The sequence below is a fragment of the Nothobranchius furzeri genome, chromosome 6 (assembly GCF_043380555.1).
Source record: "Nothobranchius furzeri strain GRZ-AD chromosome 6, NfurGRZ-RIMD1, whole genome shotgun sequence".
Classification (NCBI taxonomy): Eukaryota; Metazoa; Chordata; class Actinopteri; order Cyprinodontiformes; family Nothobranchiidae; genus Nothobranchius; species Nothobranchius furzeri.
The window spans coordinates 29994518-30010709 of record NC_091746.1 but is presented as its reverse complement, the minus strand read 5'-3'; the positions used below and the strand labels follow the sequence as shown (position 1 = coordinate 30010709).

At 45.9% G+C, this 16192-nt stretch overlaps 2 protein-coding genes across 2 annotated transcripts; one reads left to right on the top strand and one right to left on the bottom strand.

Moving 5' to 3' along the window:
* Window positions 1-337: 337 nt before the first annotated feature.
* Window positions 338-10083, bottom strand: patl1 (PAT1 homolog 1, processing body mRNA decay factor). Its single transcript, XM_015973288.3, has 20 exons — window positions 9950-10083; window positions 7186-7291; window positions 6792-7001; window positions 6469-6705; window positions 6148-6224; window positions 4415-4495; window positions 4134-4334; window positions 3897-3998; window positions 3706-3792; window positions 3232-3443; window positions 3013-3157; window positions 2393-2519; window positions 2215-2312; window positions 2082-2141; window positions 1870-2015; window positions 1643-1802; window positions 1198-1323; window positions 967-1058; window positions 733-882; window positions 338-661 (listed from the first exon to the last, which is right to left on the bottom strand). The coding sequence occupies exons 1-20, from the start codon at window positions 9962-9964 to the stop codon at window positions 640-642; spliced, it is 2454 nt and encodes an 817-aa protein (XP_015828774.3). The 5' UTR covers window positions 9965-10083; the 3' UTR covers window positions 338-639.
* LOC107394415 (uncharacterized) lies at window positions 10047-15760 on the top strand. The gene is made up of 6 exons (XM_015973348.3): window positions 10047-10162; window positions 13194-13266; window positions 13425-13603; window positions 13696-13809; window positions 13972-14542; window positions 14758-15760. Exons 3-6 carry the CDS (start codon window positions 13457-13459, stop codon window positions 14976-14978), a joined length of 1053 nt encoding a protein of 350 aa, XP_015828834.3. The 5' UTR covers window positions 10047-10162; window positions 13194-13266; window positions 13425-13456; the 3' UTR covers window positions 14979-15760.
* Window positions 15761-16192: the final 432 nt, after the last annotated feature.

The window sequence follows — 16192 nt, the reverse complement described above, 5'->3', positions numbered from 1 at the left end:
TGAACCCCCAACTGGGTAATGAGGTCAAAGTTCATTTGCAGGTAAGTTGCTGGTTCATATTTTCATGTTTCTAAAACATTTGCCATGGTGTAGGTAGGTGGGCGGGGCTTTCAGCCAGGTGAGCGGGAGGGAGAATTAGCCCCACATCCTCAGATCTGACTGGAGTTAAAAAAAAAACATGGCGGGTCTGATCTGGAATGTTCTGGCTTCACCTTTCAACATCAGAAGGTGGTGGAGACACCAGGACCAACCCTCCTACAGCCTGCGGTGTTTAGAATAAAAACGTTCCTGATTTAAAGGGAGTCAGAAGAACAGGAAGCAGAAAAGATCCAAAATGTTTTATACAATAGAAATACTTTAATTTTATCACAGGCATAATTGTAAACAAGATACTTAAAAATGCAGATTCCACTTTTTCCTCATTCAGACCGTTTCCCACTGAGGCGATCATCCACACACACACGCGAGCACACACACAAACAAAAAGTGACTAAAGATTCTGCTGCATTAAAATGATTCACCGCTGATTCACTTCAAGAGCATGCACGCACGTGCACACACACACACACACACACACACAGAGAAGTTCTGCATCAAGTGGGGGGGGGGGGGCGCGTCATGTGGATGTTGTAGTAACTTCTACCTGGAGGACGCAGAGATCCTGAAACACAAAACAAATTTCGTTCCTCTCCTGCAGCTGCGTGTTAAATCTGATGTGTGTGTTTGTCTCACTGCAGCTTGTCTTGTAACAGCTCCAGCCTCTGCCGATCGACGTAGCGCGAGAACAACGACAGCAAGTTGGGGGGGGTGAAGAGGGGCGGAGACAGGGAGGACGCCGGAACGCTGAGCAGCTCCCTCGTCACAGAAAACACCAACTCGGTCCTGACCAGAGAGACAGGGTTGGACATGAAACATTCTGCCTGGTGGCAAACAGGAGTTCAAGGTCACTGAGGTCACTGAGGTCACCATCGATTGTCGTCCATGAGCTGACAGTTTGGATCGCAGCTCTGCATTCGCTCTCCTTCACTCAGGATCAGGTACAGCATCGTCACTCCGAACTGTACAGAGAAAACTCAGGTGTGTCATAAAGGTACGGATCGGGGTTTACGGACGGGCTGGGGACAGGTGTGTGTGTGTGTGTGTGTGTGTGTGTGTGTGTGTGTGTGTGTGTGTGTGTGTGTGTGTGTGTGTGTGCACCTTGTTCTGCAGCACCACGGCCAGCTGTCCCTCGCCACCCTGAAGCTCCTGTAGCAGGTCCGTGAGGGCGGAGCTTGACAGCGACTGGATGACAGGAGAAAGTGGCTCCACTAACCAACCCAACACCTGAGCAGGTGAGCAGAGACACGGCGTCAGGTGAGATCACTGCTTCTGCATCCATGACGACAGGACTAAATCAAACTTCTTAAGACATTTTTCTTTATTAGAGGCAACCTAAAATGTCTAAATATTTACTGGTTATATGAAGTTCATCCGTTTACTTAAGTTTATAAAGACTAAAGCAACATTTTTACAGGTAAATTAAATAATTATTTTATTGTTGATGTTTCTGATGTTCATGTCCATGAAGACGTTCTTGTTTAGATTCGTTAGTATTTATTTGATCTGAACATCGAGGACAGAAGTGTTAACACAAACACGGTACCTGGTCCTGTTTGTCCTTCTTGGCTAAGGCGGGGAGGTTACGAGCGATCGCCATGACAACAGCAGCAGCCTGTGATGAAGGCAGGAAGGGGAGGAGTCTGGCCACGAGCCGCTTGCCTTTCCTCACCGACATGATCATCACACACAGCTCGTCGCTCACCCTGGAGGAGGAAATGAGCAGTCACACCGATGTACCAAACAGAACCAGAACCTGACCCGCCGGCTCACCTGTGGTCCCACTCCTTCTCCATCAAGGAGCTGCTCAGCTGCTCCGTGTTGGTCTTATGCTGCTCTAGCAGGGCCTCCCTCTCCTCCTCTGGAGTCTGCACAAACCGTTTCTCAAAGTCCTGGACCTCCAGCAGCAGGCTGTACATCTAAGTGAGACGGAGCGGTGAGAACCGGGTCGCAGAGACAAGTTCAGGTGTTTGAGTGGGCTCTACCTTCTCCACGGTGTACAGGATCTGTCTTCTCTTGTTCCAGACCTGCTTCTCTCTCTTCTCCTGCAGGTAAACCAATCACAGGTGAACATCTTTAAATACACCTTCATGACGCCTGAGACCAAAGCGAACGAACCTCGTCGTCTGATCGAGTTGTCAGCACGGCGTCGATCATTTTCCTGGGGTTGTTCACGCTGGACACAGTCAGCTTCCCCAGAGAACCCGCAAACTGAACTGTAGAACAGATCCAACATCAGTCAGAGGAACAGGTGAGGCAGTCCTGTAGCGCTACAGGTGAGGTACGGGGGAGTTACCTGGTCTGTAGGTGTGTTCCACCTTAGCAACCTGGGGAGTAATGAGCTTGGTGGCGTGTTCCTTCTTACTGTTACTGCTGATGTCTCGCTCCTTGTCCTGACGTTTCTCCATCTTTTCATAGTAGTTCTACACACACACACACACACACACACACCTTAGTTATTTCCTGATATTTGGACATCGACTCTACAATTAAATGTTTGCTCTGCAAAGTTGTTTTTTATCTACACAAATAACACAAGCCTAAGGAGTTCTGCTGTGTGGTGAAGATGCTAATGCTAACGGTTAGCTTCTACTGGCGGAGACGTTCTTTGCCGTTTTCTGGACACTAAACTGACAGCCGTCGCGAGTCAAGAGGGGTGAGTCCATGGATGCCAGAGATAGTGAGACGTAGATCTGTCACGCTTCTGTGAACCAAGCGGTAGAAGACCGTTTTCACGCTTAGCCTGCACGCTAAACTCAGACTGACGATAATAAAAACAAGTAAAAATGGTCAGTGAACCTGATCTTTAATGGATGAATAATAAATGTGTTTTATACACTTTGTTAAATAGTCAGAACACCAACTCAACCGATCAGCAGGGGTGAGCCTGACCTCTGATTAGGACATGGCACTAACCTGGTAGTAGTAGTCATCCAGATACGGGTCAGTACTCTGCAGCTGCATCATCTGGATCTTGGTGACCCACTCCTTTTCTTTTTGGGTCATCAGGTTACTGTAGGGGTCCCTGCTACTGCGGTCCCCCCCAGTCCTGCCGCGGTCTCTGCAGGGACACAAACAAACATCAGCGGATCTCTTCAGATGGCCGGAGCTTAAAGAAACAGAGGAGCTGCTCACCCTCCCCGGCTCTGCATTCGCTGCGTCAGCATACGGCGGTGCTGGGGGTGGAGGTGTGTGGTGTTGTGGCGAACGGGTATGTGGCTGGGGGGACCGTGAGGAGGCGGCGGGCACATCCTGTGGCCGTGTGGAGGAGGGGGACCTCCAAAGAAAGGCCGGAAACCTCCTCCAGGTAACAAAGGGGCGGGGCCACCACGAGGAAAACCTGCAACCTGGAGACAAGCGGAGAGCAGATGACGAAGTCTTCTCTGAGACCCGGTTCTGTTCTCTGGGGACCTCAGAAATACAACAAAAGAGCCGGGAACAGATTGGGTCTCTGAGACCAAAGATCCAGTTTCAGCAGGTTCTGCATTTAAAACAAGTCCGGTGAACCACTGACCAGAACCACTAGAGGATTACAGGAAAGTCAGCTGGGAGGACATGAGACCGGATCAGAACCAACCGTGCCTGTTCATGTGCATCTCGGGTACAGACCTGGGAGTTGAGCAGCTGGGCTCGCTGGAGGTGGGACAGAACCGGTCCGACTCTGGGAGCGAACGGACCTCGACACAACGGTGAGTTCTGATGGGACAAAGCTGTGCTGTTATTTCTGTCACCACGTTAGTATCGAAACAGATGACAGTACAGAACCAGTCAATCGGACCGGGCCGAGAGGAAGAACTCACAGCTATATTGAGGAGGGTGTTGGGTGACAGGCGCTCAGGGAATGGGGCGGGGTACCTGTGTGGGACCGGGGCTCTCACGTGAACTGTGGTGGGATGGTGGATCTACAGACACAGAACCGGGTCAGAGGCTAGAGAAAACCCAGAACCGGGTCAGAGACTAGAGCAGACGCGAAGCAACATGAAAAACCACCATCAATAAATCACCATGGTAACGCCCCTGGAGGGTGAAACAGTCACCTGGTGATTCAGGGAGTGGCTCATCGGCTGCTTGGGTGGAGTCCCAATAGGCACGGCCCTCACTGGAGGAGAGCCAATCACAGGGGAGGAAGAACGTGGCGGTGGAACCCGCTCGGACAAGTCCCGTCCTTCATCGCTCCTCCCCTGAGGAGGACGCTTTGGGAGACCGCCCTCTTTGATGATGGACATGAGTGGACTGTCCTGCAGAGGAAGCATAAACATCCAGAGTCACCGGTTCTGAAGTTTATACGAGAGTCTGAGACCCGACGAGTCTCCCTGACCTCCATGTGTGTGACGAGTCCGGGGGAGACGCTGACCGGTCCAAAACTCATGCTGTTGTCCCAGATGTTGTGAGAGTTCATCTAAAGACAAGAAGATGTGACAAAGAAACGAGGTTCATCCTGTTCTCGCGTTCCATCAGAACCCACCAGGATGAGCGCGTTAAAGGCTGCGGTTCCTCGTTCATCAGTTTCACCTGTAAATGCTTCTTTTCACCAGCCGCCTGAAATAAATCATCTAAACCAGAAACTCCGCGTTTAAACCCGAGAAAAACGAGAGCAAGCCAACATTTAGACGGGTCCAAGCCCTTTGTTCTGCTGACAGAGTTTATTAAAACAAAACAAGAGGTTCTAAAGATTTTATGTGTTTTAGACCCGAACTGGCCCACAGAGGAGATTCTGGTCCGCTCTGTTCATTTCCTTCGAGTTTCTGTTGTAAATAAACTTGTGTTTTCATGTTTAGCCAACAGTTTCCTGTGTTCTGACTAGAGTTGTGACGGTGTGAAAATCTAACCTCACGGTTGTTGTGAACAAAATTACCACGGTTTTCGGTATTATCGCGGTAGTTTTTTTAAACGTGTTACATTTTCACACAACTAAATAAACCCTGTATATCAGGAAATATTGTCCTCAGTTTGTGTCTAAATGTTGCCTAAAATGTGTTATTCTGTAATTATGTTGTTTATTTGTTTACATTTTCCCCTTCAGTCTTTAAAATACCAATATTTGCCCATAACTTCTTATTTTATGTCCGTTTGATGTCATCATTTTAAAAGTATTAGATCAGATGATACTCAGTACTCAAGTAGCCTTCTAATCAGATACTTTTTTACCCTTACTTGAGTAATAAACCCTATATCAGGAAAATATTGTCCTCGGTTTGTGTCCTTCCAGTGAGCTTTGCAGATGTGGGAAAATGTCATCAGGCAGTAATCGTTGTTAAATTCATAATTATTCTCGGAGAGAGACCAACTCTTATCTGCCCCTGGGAGCCCCGTAATGCATAGCGTCATTTCAACATGGCGGTGTCCGCGACACGGTTTATATGCAGGTAGCGGCGCTGCGGCTGCTTTATATAGCGACTCGTTGCGTTCTCCCTCAACCCAAATCCTCGGATCACGCATTTTAGCTAAAACGCTAACGTTAGCTTGCCTTGCGTTGACTGTAGAGTTGTGGGTGATGGTCACGCAGATGTGTCATGAGATTTGAAGCGTTGCTGCCTTTCACAGACACTTTTTCTGCACGCGCTGCAAACAGGATAGCCGTCTTCTATCAGCTGTCCCTCGGCATTCTTCAGATATCCAAAAAATGCCCGTACTTCCCACTTTGTCTTCTTTGAGGGATAATAAATGTCCTGAGCGCTGCCGTCTCCTCCTTTGGCCATTATTTCAGCTTTAGCTTCAAGAAAGTTTTGGTTGTAAACAACAAAGTGCGCATGTGCCGCCGGCAACTTCAGCAGATGATACGGTGGCTGGTAAGGGTCACCGCGCCTACACCGCAGCCACGCTAACCCACCGACATAATATAGTTTTTAAAAAGCAAGACGGTTATTATTATTGTCTACTTTTTTACCGGGTTTACCGCTACACCGGTTACCGTGACAACCCTAGTTCTGACCCGTTTCCTGTTCCCAGCAGCTTTGTGATGATATGACACAGAAACGTGTCTATACAAAACATTCAACACCTTAAAGGAGTTCAGGATGTTCCCACAGACGCACCGTGACCTGGACTCACCTGGCCCATGGGAGCGGTGCCGCGCCGCAGCAGCTGCTGCTGCTGCTGGTAGCTCAGCATCGAAGAGGAAGGAAGACCTGCAGAGGAGCAACGAGAGTCTGTTAGGTCAGGTATTTCTGGATCCTGTGTGTACCTGCGACGGCGACAGCGTGAGCTCCACTTCTAGATGCACCCGTCAGCAGAGGTGCCTCTGGCGCTTGTGCATCTCTAATCAGCGACTCGTGGACGGAACAGTTTCCAGAGTAATAAAAGCTTCTTTCTATGACCCGTTTCACCACCATGAAGGACAAACTGGATTCTGATTGATGCTGTCAAGCTGACCTGAAGTGATGGGGCCTGGAGGCAGCTGGGGTTGGCGCTGGTGAGGGATGGAGGAGGACTGCGGCAGGACTCTGGGCTGATCCAGACTGTGCAGAACTGACAGGCTGGATGCTGAGGAGCTGGGAGATGGACGGGGCCTCTCGGCTGCCCCCACACCAGCGATGGCCGGGTCTGCCTCCAGGATGAGTCGGGCCAGCGACTCGGCCAGTCCGCCTTCTCTGGCTCGGTCGTCTGCATCTGAAAGAGTTTCAAACAGGACGTCATAAAGACATTACATTTCAGCGAGAACCAGGTGATGAATACTGGGCAACGACGTCACGAACCTTGTGGTGGCAGCCCAGGGGAAGACGAGGAGAAACCGAAGGGAGGAAGGGAAGACTGAAGGGGGGGGTTTACTGAAGAGGAGGGGCGGTGGATGGAGGACCCGGGCTTGGACCCGCCTGAATCCACCTCCCCTTCAACCTCACCTCCTCCTAACCCAACACGCTCATCCAGCTCAGCCAGGCGCTTGTGTTCCTCCTGCCAGTCATCATCTGGAGGAGGAAGGAAAAGATGGAAGTTTGTCAGCTTCCTAAAGCTGCTTTTAGGGAAGATTTTTATAATAAAAAATATCAATAAAACCACCAAACCCTAAAAAAGGGTTCCGACCAAAATGGTGTCGGATCAGCAAAGATCACATGAAATCAAAACTTCCAGCATGTTTCATGTGAGACTCACCGATGGCGCCAGCTCCGAAGGTGTCATCGTTGAACTGATCTATTTCATCTTCCTCTTCTATTAGTCCATCATCTTCCTCCTCCAGCGTACAGTCGTCATCCAGGGACTGACCGGGCAAACAGGAAGAGCGGATGAGTTAGGAACCAGGAGGAATGCGAACTAAACATAAAAAAATGCTAAATCAACGAAAACACGCACATCTTCTCTGCACACGGGACCAAACACAATCACGAGTAGCTTCATTACTTTCAAAACTAATAATCCTGAAATGATTTCCAGTTTATTTGCCGAAATATTCAGAAAATCGATTCAGCTTGTTGTAATTTTACAGTTTTCATATCTTCTGGCTTGTCCCTTCAAGGGTCACAACAGCAAATCGTATGTCTCCATCCATCCATCCAATCTCTTCCCATTATAAGGGGTCGGGTCATGGGGGCAGCAGCTTAAGCAGGGAGGCCCAGACTTCCCTCTCCCCAGCCACGTGGACCAGATCCTCCGGGGGAAACCCAAAGTGTTCCCTGGCCAGTCGAAAAACGCAGTCCCTCCAGCGTGTCCTGGGTCTTCCTTTAGGTCTCCACATGGTTGGACGTGCCCAGAAAACCTTACCAAGGAGGCATCCAAGAGCCATCCTAACCAGGTGCTCAAGCCACCTCAACTGGCTCCTCTCTAGCTCTAAGGAAGAACCCGGCCACCCTGGAGAAAACTCATTTCGACCATGGAACGTAGATCGACCAAGAAATCCAGAACTTTGGCTTCTTGCTCTGCTCTTTTGGCCACGACAGACCGGTACAACGCCTACATCACTGCATCGCACCAATCCGCCTGTCGATCTCATGCTCCATCTTTTCCTCACTCATGAACGAGAATCCGAGATACTTGTTCAGTCCCAGACCAGGAGAAGACACACCCCTTTCCGACTCAAGGCCAAGCGGAGCGTGGGAGAACCAGCGCCATGTGACTCCTAATGTTAGGGGAAGCCGCGGCGCAGATGAAGTTGAAGCAGAACAAGAGTCAAGAAGATGGATAAAAAACAACAAGGTTTCCTAACAGGAATAAAACCGTGATGGAGGCTAGAGATCTGTATTTTCAGAAATTGTCTATAATCAATAACGTAGATCTCTACGACCTCAAAGGAACCAGGCAGAGCTCAGACGTTTCATTACTGCCGAAAACATATCACTGAAGTTAAAGGCTTAATTGTTGCATTTTAAAGGATGTACTTGCATTAATATGAATGATTAACATTACATTAGTGGTTATCTCGATAACGTCGACAATAATATCATTTATTGTCAATAACTTGTTGGACAATATTTCGTCCTGCAAAATTTGTTAGAGTCCCGATTCAGAAGACATGAAGACAAAATACCCGGATCCAAACCCGTACCCTTACAGAACACAGGTCCACATCCACTACAGAACCTGGGTTTTGGACCTGGTGCTGACACCAGTCTGGATGATCCTCTTCTTTGGTTCCAGTCCATATGGAGTCCAATTCCTCCAACAAAAACTTGGAAGACCGTTGTAATTCCCATTTTCCCAGTGAGTTTGGTCAATCCCAGATAGTCTAAAGAGGTCACCACCACCTCTGGACTGAGTCAAGATCAGGTTTCTGTTATGTTAAAAAGTAAAAGCTGGTTGCTCCATGGTGTAGAACTGGGGGGGGGCTTGGCCCTAGAGGGCCGCTATCCAGCAGGTTTTAGTTGTTTCTCTGCTTAAACACACCTGGTTTGAATCTGCTGTGATTAACAGGCTGCTGCAGAGCCTGGTGAGCTGCCGCACAGGTTTGTTGATTTTTGTAGATAATAAGGACCTAAATAGGAAAGGTTCAGAGTCTCAGACTGAACAGGAAACCACTTTAGATCTTCTCCATTCCCAGTGAGTCGTGGAGGATGGCTGCTTATACCGAGCCAGGATCCTCTGGAGGTTTCTTCCTGTTAAAAAGGAGTTTTCCTCTCCACTGTAGCTATATGCTTGTTAAGTATGAGGATTGCTGTATAGTCACAGACACTAGTCAGTGACTTGATGCGACCCGCTGGGTTCCTTATATAGGAAACTTTTTTCTGATTGGCTTAATGAACTGACCTGAATTGGAATGTTTATTATGTGAAGTGCCTTGAGACAACTCTTGTCGTGATTTGGCGCTTTATAAATAAACTTGAATTGAAAAGTTTACAAGTACCTGTTAAGACCACCTTTTTACCTAATTTTATCTCATCAGTCAAAGGGTCTAGAATAACCCAGTCCCAACTCTTGCTCTACATTTGCTAAGAGTCTAAATGCAGAACTAAAGATGACTGTAAATGAAGCTAGTGGGGGTTTCCTTTACTGATAATCTAAACTTAAATCACGGTGAAGCAGAAAAGCTGCACGCGACCCTCAGACATCCTGCAGACAGCCCGAGGACCAGTTAGCTTCGGTGCTAACCTGGACATTACATCACATAAAACACATCAGTAGAAAATCTGTCAAATAAAATCATGTCGGGTTAGTGACCGCAGTCTGGCCCTGTACAGCAACACGATACGAATCACACAGCCGGGTTATCTGGGCCGACAGAGGACGGGGAGGCTAGCCGTCCCTCCGGCTCACGTCACCAGGAAAGCGGGCTGCTTCACAGGCCGCAGACCGCATTGAAGTCTGGCAGCCGCATAAACAAAGGCCAGAAGCCTCACGCGGACCAGAACCACAAGAGAACATTCGATACACACAAACCTCCCGGTTCTGGTGGGGTCCAGGCTCACTTACACGGACCAATGCTCACCTGAAATCGAAACATCGATCCTCAGGTTGTCGGGAAAAGGAGAGCATCAGGAGCGAAGCTGCGCGCAAACGACGCAGCGGGGACGGGACGTCTTTCACTTAAGCGCGTGACAGCACAGTGAACGAGCACGTAACTGCGTGGCTGCTGGTGACGTTGAGGCTACGCTGGAAAAACAGGAAGAAGGACAGTAAACACAGAAAACGGAGAGACACGGTAAACAAATATGTTTTTATTGATATGAGCCTGGTTTTGTTTTCTGAATGTTTTTGTTTTCGACCCCTTTCATTATTTATGTTAACTAAATGCATTTAGCGAAACAGGCAGATTAATGAATTGCTGTCAAACATCAGGTGAGTCTGGGAAGCAGAATATTTTAAATCCTTGTTTTATAAATCATGCATAATAATGATATTTCAGCTTTTAGGTAAAAAGTATCACATGACCTCTTGAAAAAGTGTAATTATAAATGTGTTATATAACAAACACTTAAAGTGACAGTGTGTATTTTTCCTGGCGATAGGGGGCGGTAGATACCTAAATCGTTGCAAGCAGTTTTTTTGTGTTGGAGTAAGACCATGCCAACGGATATCCATTAGGGTCAAAAAGCCCTGGGGAGTGTAAACTTTTGCAAAATAAATGGTAAATGGTAAACGGCCTTTATTTGATATAGCACCTTCTAGAGTCCTGGAACCCCCCAAGGCACGTTACAACACAATCAGTCATTCACCCATTCACACACACATTCACACACTGGTGGGGATGAGCTACGATGTAGCCACAGCTGCCCTGGGGCGCACTGACAGAGGCGAGGCTGCCGAGCTCTGGCGCCACCGGTCCCTCCGACCACCACCAGCAGGCAACGTGGGTTAAGTGTCTTGCCCAAGGACACAACGACAGCGACAGACTGAGCGGGGCTCGAACCTGCAACCTTCCGATTACGGGGCGAGCACTTAACTCCTGTGCCACCGTCACCCTCAGACACTCTTTCATCACTGGCAACAAGTGAAGATGTACATGTGTAAAACAACATTTAAGAATGACAAAAGTTTTGTAACCGCTTGTTGCTAATCAGTAAATGAAATTTGTCCTCATGGGCTCCCGTAGAAGGACACATTGCATCAAATAAGCCGTCGCCCAGAGACTTAGACCCACTCCCATGTGTGGCCTGATTTATACTTCTCCGTCTGCATCAATGCGGAGACACGCAGCACCATTATAAGTCGGCGCAAGGGCTCTCCGACAGGCTCACAGAGGGTGACGGAGACAAGCCCAAAATTTTAAACATCCGTCGAAAGTGACGGAGACTGCAAGCCTGTGATTGGTCAGGACGCTGCTTCCTGTATATTTGTCATCAGCACCGCTGTAACTTCGTTAAAAAGTAACCAGATATTTAGCCAATATTTAGCAGCAGACCTCGAACAGATTGAAGAACGCATCACGGAAAAAGTCCAAAAATTATCAACATTTATTCACCCATGAATGAAGGAGTACAAAATACAGAGCAAACGTGGACGGAAGCGATGGGAAATGTGGGTTTAGAGGTGGCGTTCGCATGAAGAGGTGGACGAGAATGAAGGACAAATTTGGCCCTGTTATAAAGTCTCTGAAATAAATAAACATATTAGTAAATACACTATCGGGGACTGGATACGTTAGTGTTATGGTGGCAAGATACCACAGAAAAGCGCTACGCCCTCTGTTGTCCTGCTGGGGAATTGCTTTGTAACACTCTTTTTTGTTATTATCAACATATGCTTATTACAGTTTCTCGTGGAGACAACAACACATAATGGAAACATGCAAGGCATCCTTAGTAACAATAAAAGAAAAACAAATAAGAAACTTAAAAAAGAGGCACTTATATCACTAAGTAAAAACCGTGTTACAAGATGAAACACTTTTCTGCAGCATGACAAATGGCTTTTGCAATTACATTTGAATTTTTTATACGAGTCAAAGTGAATAAGAACATACGAAATTCCTTCATGATGCAGTTCATGTTTGGCAGTTGTTTTTTCCATTTGCTTTTGTGGATGTGGTATTTAGAATAGAATAGAATAGAATAGAATAGAATAGAATAGAATAGAATAGAATACTTTATTTGTCAATTCTTCGAATGTGCTTGCCATACAAGGAATTGAAATTACGTTTCCCACTGTCCCATGCGTAGACATTTACATAAAGTGCAGATGCACAACAATAACAAAACAAAAAACATCCCTAACAATAAGATAATATTAAACAGGTAAATATCGCTAATAATATACAAAACATATAGCAGCAGGTGTGTGCAATTTCTATGCAGAGGTAGTTGTTTACATTCAGAAATGTTTACCCCATTATTGGTTCAACCACTATTTCCTTTTTGTATAATGTGTATGTGTGTGTGTGTGTGTGTGTGTGTGTGTGTGTTATTATTTACCCATAATAATAATAATAATGTTAATTAACGATGAAATATTCCCATTTAATTTAGAATTGTAAATAATAATATCTTCATTTGTAAAACGATCAACTTCTCTTATTTTATTTCTTCACCAACAATGGGCTTCTTCCCAAAACTTCTTACTTTGTAACACTCTGCTGCCTGAACAGAAGTTCGAATGTGAAAACCTTTCCGACACCCCATGTGTGTTTCTCTGTTGCGGAGCTCACGGAGAAGTATAAATCAGGCTTTAGACCTGATTTTTATGGTTATATGTTATGAAGCTGCCAGTATTTCCCAACAACTGGGCATCGTTTCATCCATTTTCAACAACATTTTAATGGATATTTCCAGAGGTTAATGGTAAAATCTACACATTGCCTCTTAAAGCTTAAATTTAAATCTAATAGAAGAGTGGCTGAAATTTCCATCAAAGCACTTGTGGCTCTAAATCATCCTGGTGTTGCATCAGGATTAGTACCTTCATCAGAAACCAGTTACAGTCCCATACAGGTATGTTGCCTCCAGGTGGAGGGTGTACAGGTGGTGAGGGCCGAGGTCATTTGTTTATGACACGTTTTTATGATGTTATTATATTAACATTAGACAATAAATAATCCACTTTAAAACAATATTATTATATTATTATTTTATTTTTCAGACTTTAACGGTTAGGTTCTTAAACCACAATTATGTGTTTTAAATTTCTCATGTTTTAGCCTATTAAAATGTACATGTGTCAAAAAACACAAAGCTTATCTGTGAGCAGCGTTTTAATCTGTAGATTTGAATTGTTTGTTTGTCTGTTTTTCATCCCAGGCTGAAACATCGGAGACTCTCGGGATCTAGAGCAGGACCATGCTAGTCTAGATTCATCTCATCAGTCAAACCGGTAAAAAAACCCAAATCATTTATTCAAATCAGGAGCAACAGAAGTCTGTGAACTCTATTAAATAATGCAGTTTCACTCTGCAGTCAGTCCAGATTAGGAGTCACATCTGAGGCATTAACCTTCCAATTACCATAACAGCTTGTGACCATTCCCTCCAGTGATCCCAGTGTTAGGAGCTGCTGCTGGTGTCATGGTGAAGTGGCAGCTCTTCACCCTAGATCACCTGAACATCTGCGGGTTTGGTTGTCCTCCTCCACGACATGGGCTCCAGCTGCTGTACTGGTTCGCCAACCACTGTCTGACCTTTGACCCAGGTGACTTTGAAGATGTCATGAAGGTCAGATCATAAATCTTTGAGCAGATCGTGTTCCTGAGCATCATGTTTTACTCCTCTGTTTGGATGTTCTACTTTGTGATCTGGTCTCACAGCTGGCGTCCGACTGTCAGCCAGAGAACGGCGTCTACGGGTTCCACCACTTTGGGAACACGGAGGAGATCCTGCCTGTTCTCTGCAAACACAAGAACAAAAAGAGCAGGAGACAGGTCTGCACACATATCCCATCAGGATGGGCTTATTCCTCCCTCAGTTGACCCACCAGAAGTGTTTTCTGCTCTGATCTTAACAGAACCAGTTTGGAACCCAGATTTTCACTCAGCCCAGTTGAATGTTTCTCTTAATGGTTCTGTTTTTCTCTCTCCACCCAGCTGGTGTACTACGTGGTCGGAAACCTGAACACCAAGACCTACCCAAAATCTGCAGAACTCCCAAAGTTTGTGAGGGAAAATTATGAGATGGACAGCAGCGCCAACATCGACCGCATCATCATCAGCTACCAGGTCAAGAACAGAAAGGTGGAGAAGGTGTACATCACAGAACACGACGACGAGCGCTATGGGAGGTTCCAATATGACAGGACCCACGAAATCCTCCCTGAGCTCATCCAAGCCCTGCAGAACCCACAGCAAGAGCTCAGCACCTTCCTCACACAGATGGGTTACTATGGAGATGTGGAGACGCAGAACTCAGACCCGTCTGATCAGCTGATCCTCAGCGTGATGCAGAATGATCCGTTTGAATCTTTCTCTGAAGCTTTTAGTCAACATGTTGATCTGAACTTTGACCCCTTCAGCTACAACCAGCAAGGTCTGCACCAGCTCAGCAGCACCGGACCGGACCACAGGAAGGTCCAAAAGAAAAACAAGAAAGCAAAAACAAACAAGAGACTGACGATTATGAGACAAAGTTCCTGGGACCCAAGATGGTATCAGCCTGAAGGTAAAGGTCCAGTCAAGGTCCGGTTCTGTCAGTTAGAGTCCAGTCCACCTTGGTTCTGCAGGATTCTGTCTGTTTTTAGTTCCAAAGTTATTTATAGATTTTTTTTTTTTAATCTTTGACGTTTTTGACAGTTTGATCCCATCAGAACCCGATAAAGGTTCTGGTTGGACCGAGCATTCAGATCCAACTGACCTTTTCTGATTTTCTGTCTCCAGATTTTAATAAAGAGGAGGAGAAACGGACCGAAGGCAGGTTCAGCTGGTCGAAGCTTCTGTTTGGACTTGGAGCTTTTTATTTAGCAGCTAAATGTTTCAGGTGGTTAATGAGGAGCTGCTGGTACCAGAACCTCCACCAGAACCACAACCTGTTCAAGACGATCCATCCAAGAACTCCCAGATGTGCTGCTCCTCATGTCATGCTGGTCTATATCTACTGACCCATCAGAATGTTTGTCTTCTGCCGCATTCAGGACTTTGGAGTTCTGATACCGGCGTTGAACACAACATCGGATGATTTTAACAACAGATTCTACATATTTAACATCCACAAAAAAAAAGTTTAATTTTAGCTTAATTTTATATTATCTGGTCACAATTTTGTATTGTTGTTTAATTAGATTTCTGTTTTGACTTTAGGATTAACCCTCTCAGGCTCAAGATAAGTTTTGATAAAAGGACAAACAACAATGTCCTTCAGGGGTACTTCTGAGTTAAAAAATGCTCATGAAGTACGTGTGTGGAGTAACCAGTTAGGTTGGTTTTAACTGTTGCACATCTGCAACGCCTGCCTCCAGAGGGTTAAAGGTGATCCCGAAATCTTAGACTAGCTCCTCCTTATCTGTCCAACCTGCTCGCCCCCTCTGTACCCACGTGCACGTTAAGGTCAGCTGATCTTCTGCTGCTTTGCACACCCAGGAGGTCCTACAAATCACGGGGTGGATGAGCGTTTGTACATGCTGCTCCCATGCTTTGGAATACACTTCTCATTACAGTTAGACATCCTGGCTATTTTTAAATCCTGTTTAAAGACCTACTTTGGCCTTTAGCCAGTGACTCATTTATTGTCCTTTCTTATTGTTTTTGCTGCTTTTATTTGCTTTTACTGCCTTGCATTGATGGTTCTACTTCTATTCGTTTTTCTGGCTTATTTTGTTTTTAAATTGACTTGCCGTGCAGCACTTTGGTCAGCTCTGTAAATAAAGTGGTACGGTTTTGCTGATTCTTTTGCTAAAACAGTAAAGTTTATTTTTGACCTAATTCAGACTGACACCTAGAATAACACTTTGATCATAAATCATCTGAAACGGGAGCACAGCAAAGGAATTAAGCTCATTTTGTCACCTCAGCTCAAATTTCAGACGGACAAACATAAAGTTCGTGTTTCCTTCCTTTCTACACTACGCCAAATCTTGTGCTGTCCGGGTTGAGTCCTTTAGAAAACTGAAAACATATTCAAAGTAGTGAACATTGATCTTCAGGTATTGAGATTATTGTCTAAATTGAATGTAACATATTTTCAGTTCAGCAGTCATGTTTGTGGGTTAAAACAAAACACCACATTACTGTCTTGTTTTTACTGTTTGGGTCTTTTTGCTTTGAAGCGGAACCGAAAGCACTGCTGCTGTACTGAATGTTTCAGGCTGTTATCCTA

Coding starts and splice junctions, on each gene's coding strand:
- patl1 (XM_015973288.3), bottom strand. Junction 4,335..4,414: donor GACTCGTCACACACATGGAG/GTCAGGGAGACT, acceptor CTTCCTCTGCAG/GACAGTCCACTCATGTCCAT. Junction 2,016..2,081: donor TCCTGTACACCGTGGAGAAG/GTAGAGCCCACT, acceptor CGTCTCACTTAG/ATGTACAGCCTGCTGCTGGA.
- LOC107394415 (XM_015973348.3), top strand. CDS start 13,457: ATGGTGAAGTGGCAGCTCTTCACCCTAGATCACCTGAACATCTGCGGG. Junction 13,604..13,695: donor ACTTTGAAGATGTCATGAAG/GTCAGATCATAA, acceptor CTGGTCTCACAG/CTGGCGTCCGACTGTCAGCC. Junction 14,543..14,757: donor AAGATGGTATCAGCCTGAAG/GTAAAGGTCCAG, acceptor TTCTGTCTCCAG/ATTTTAATAAAGAGGAGGAG.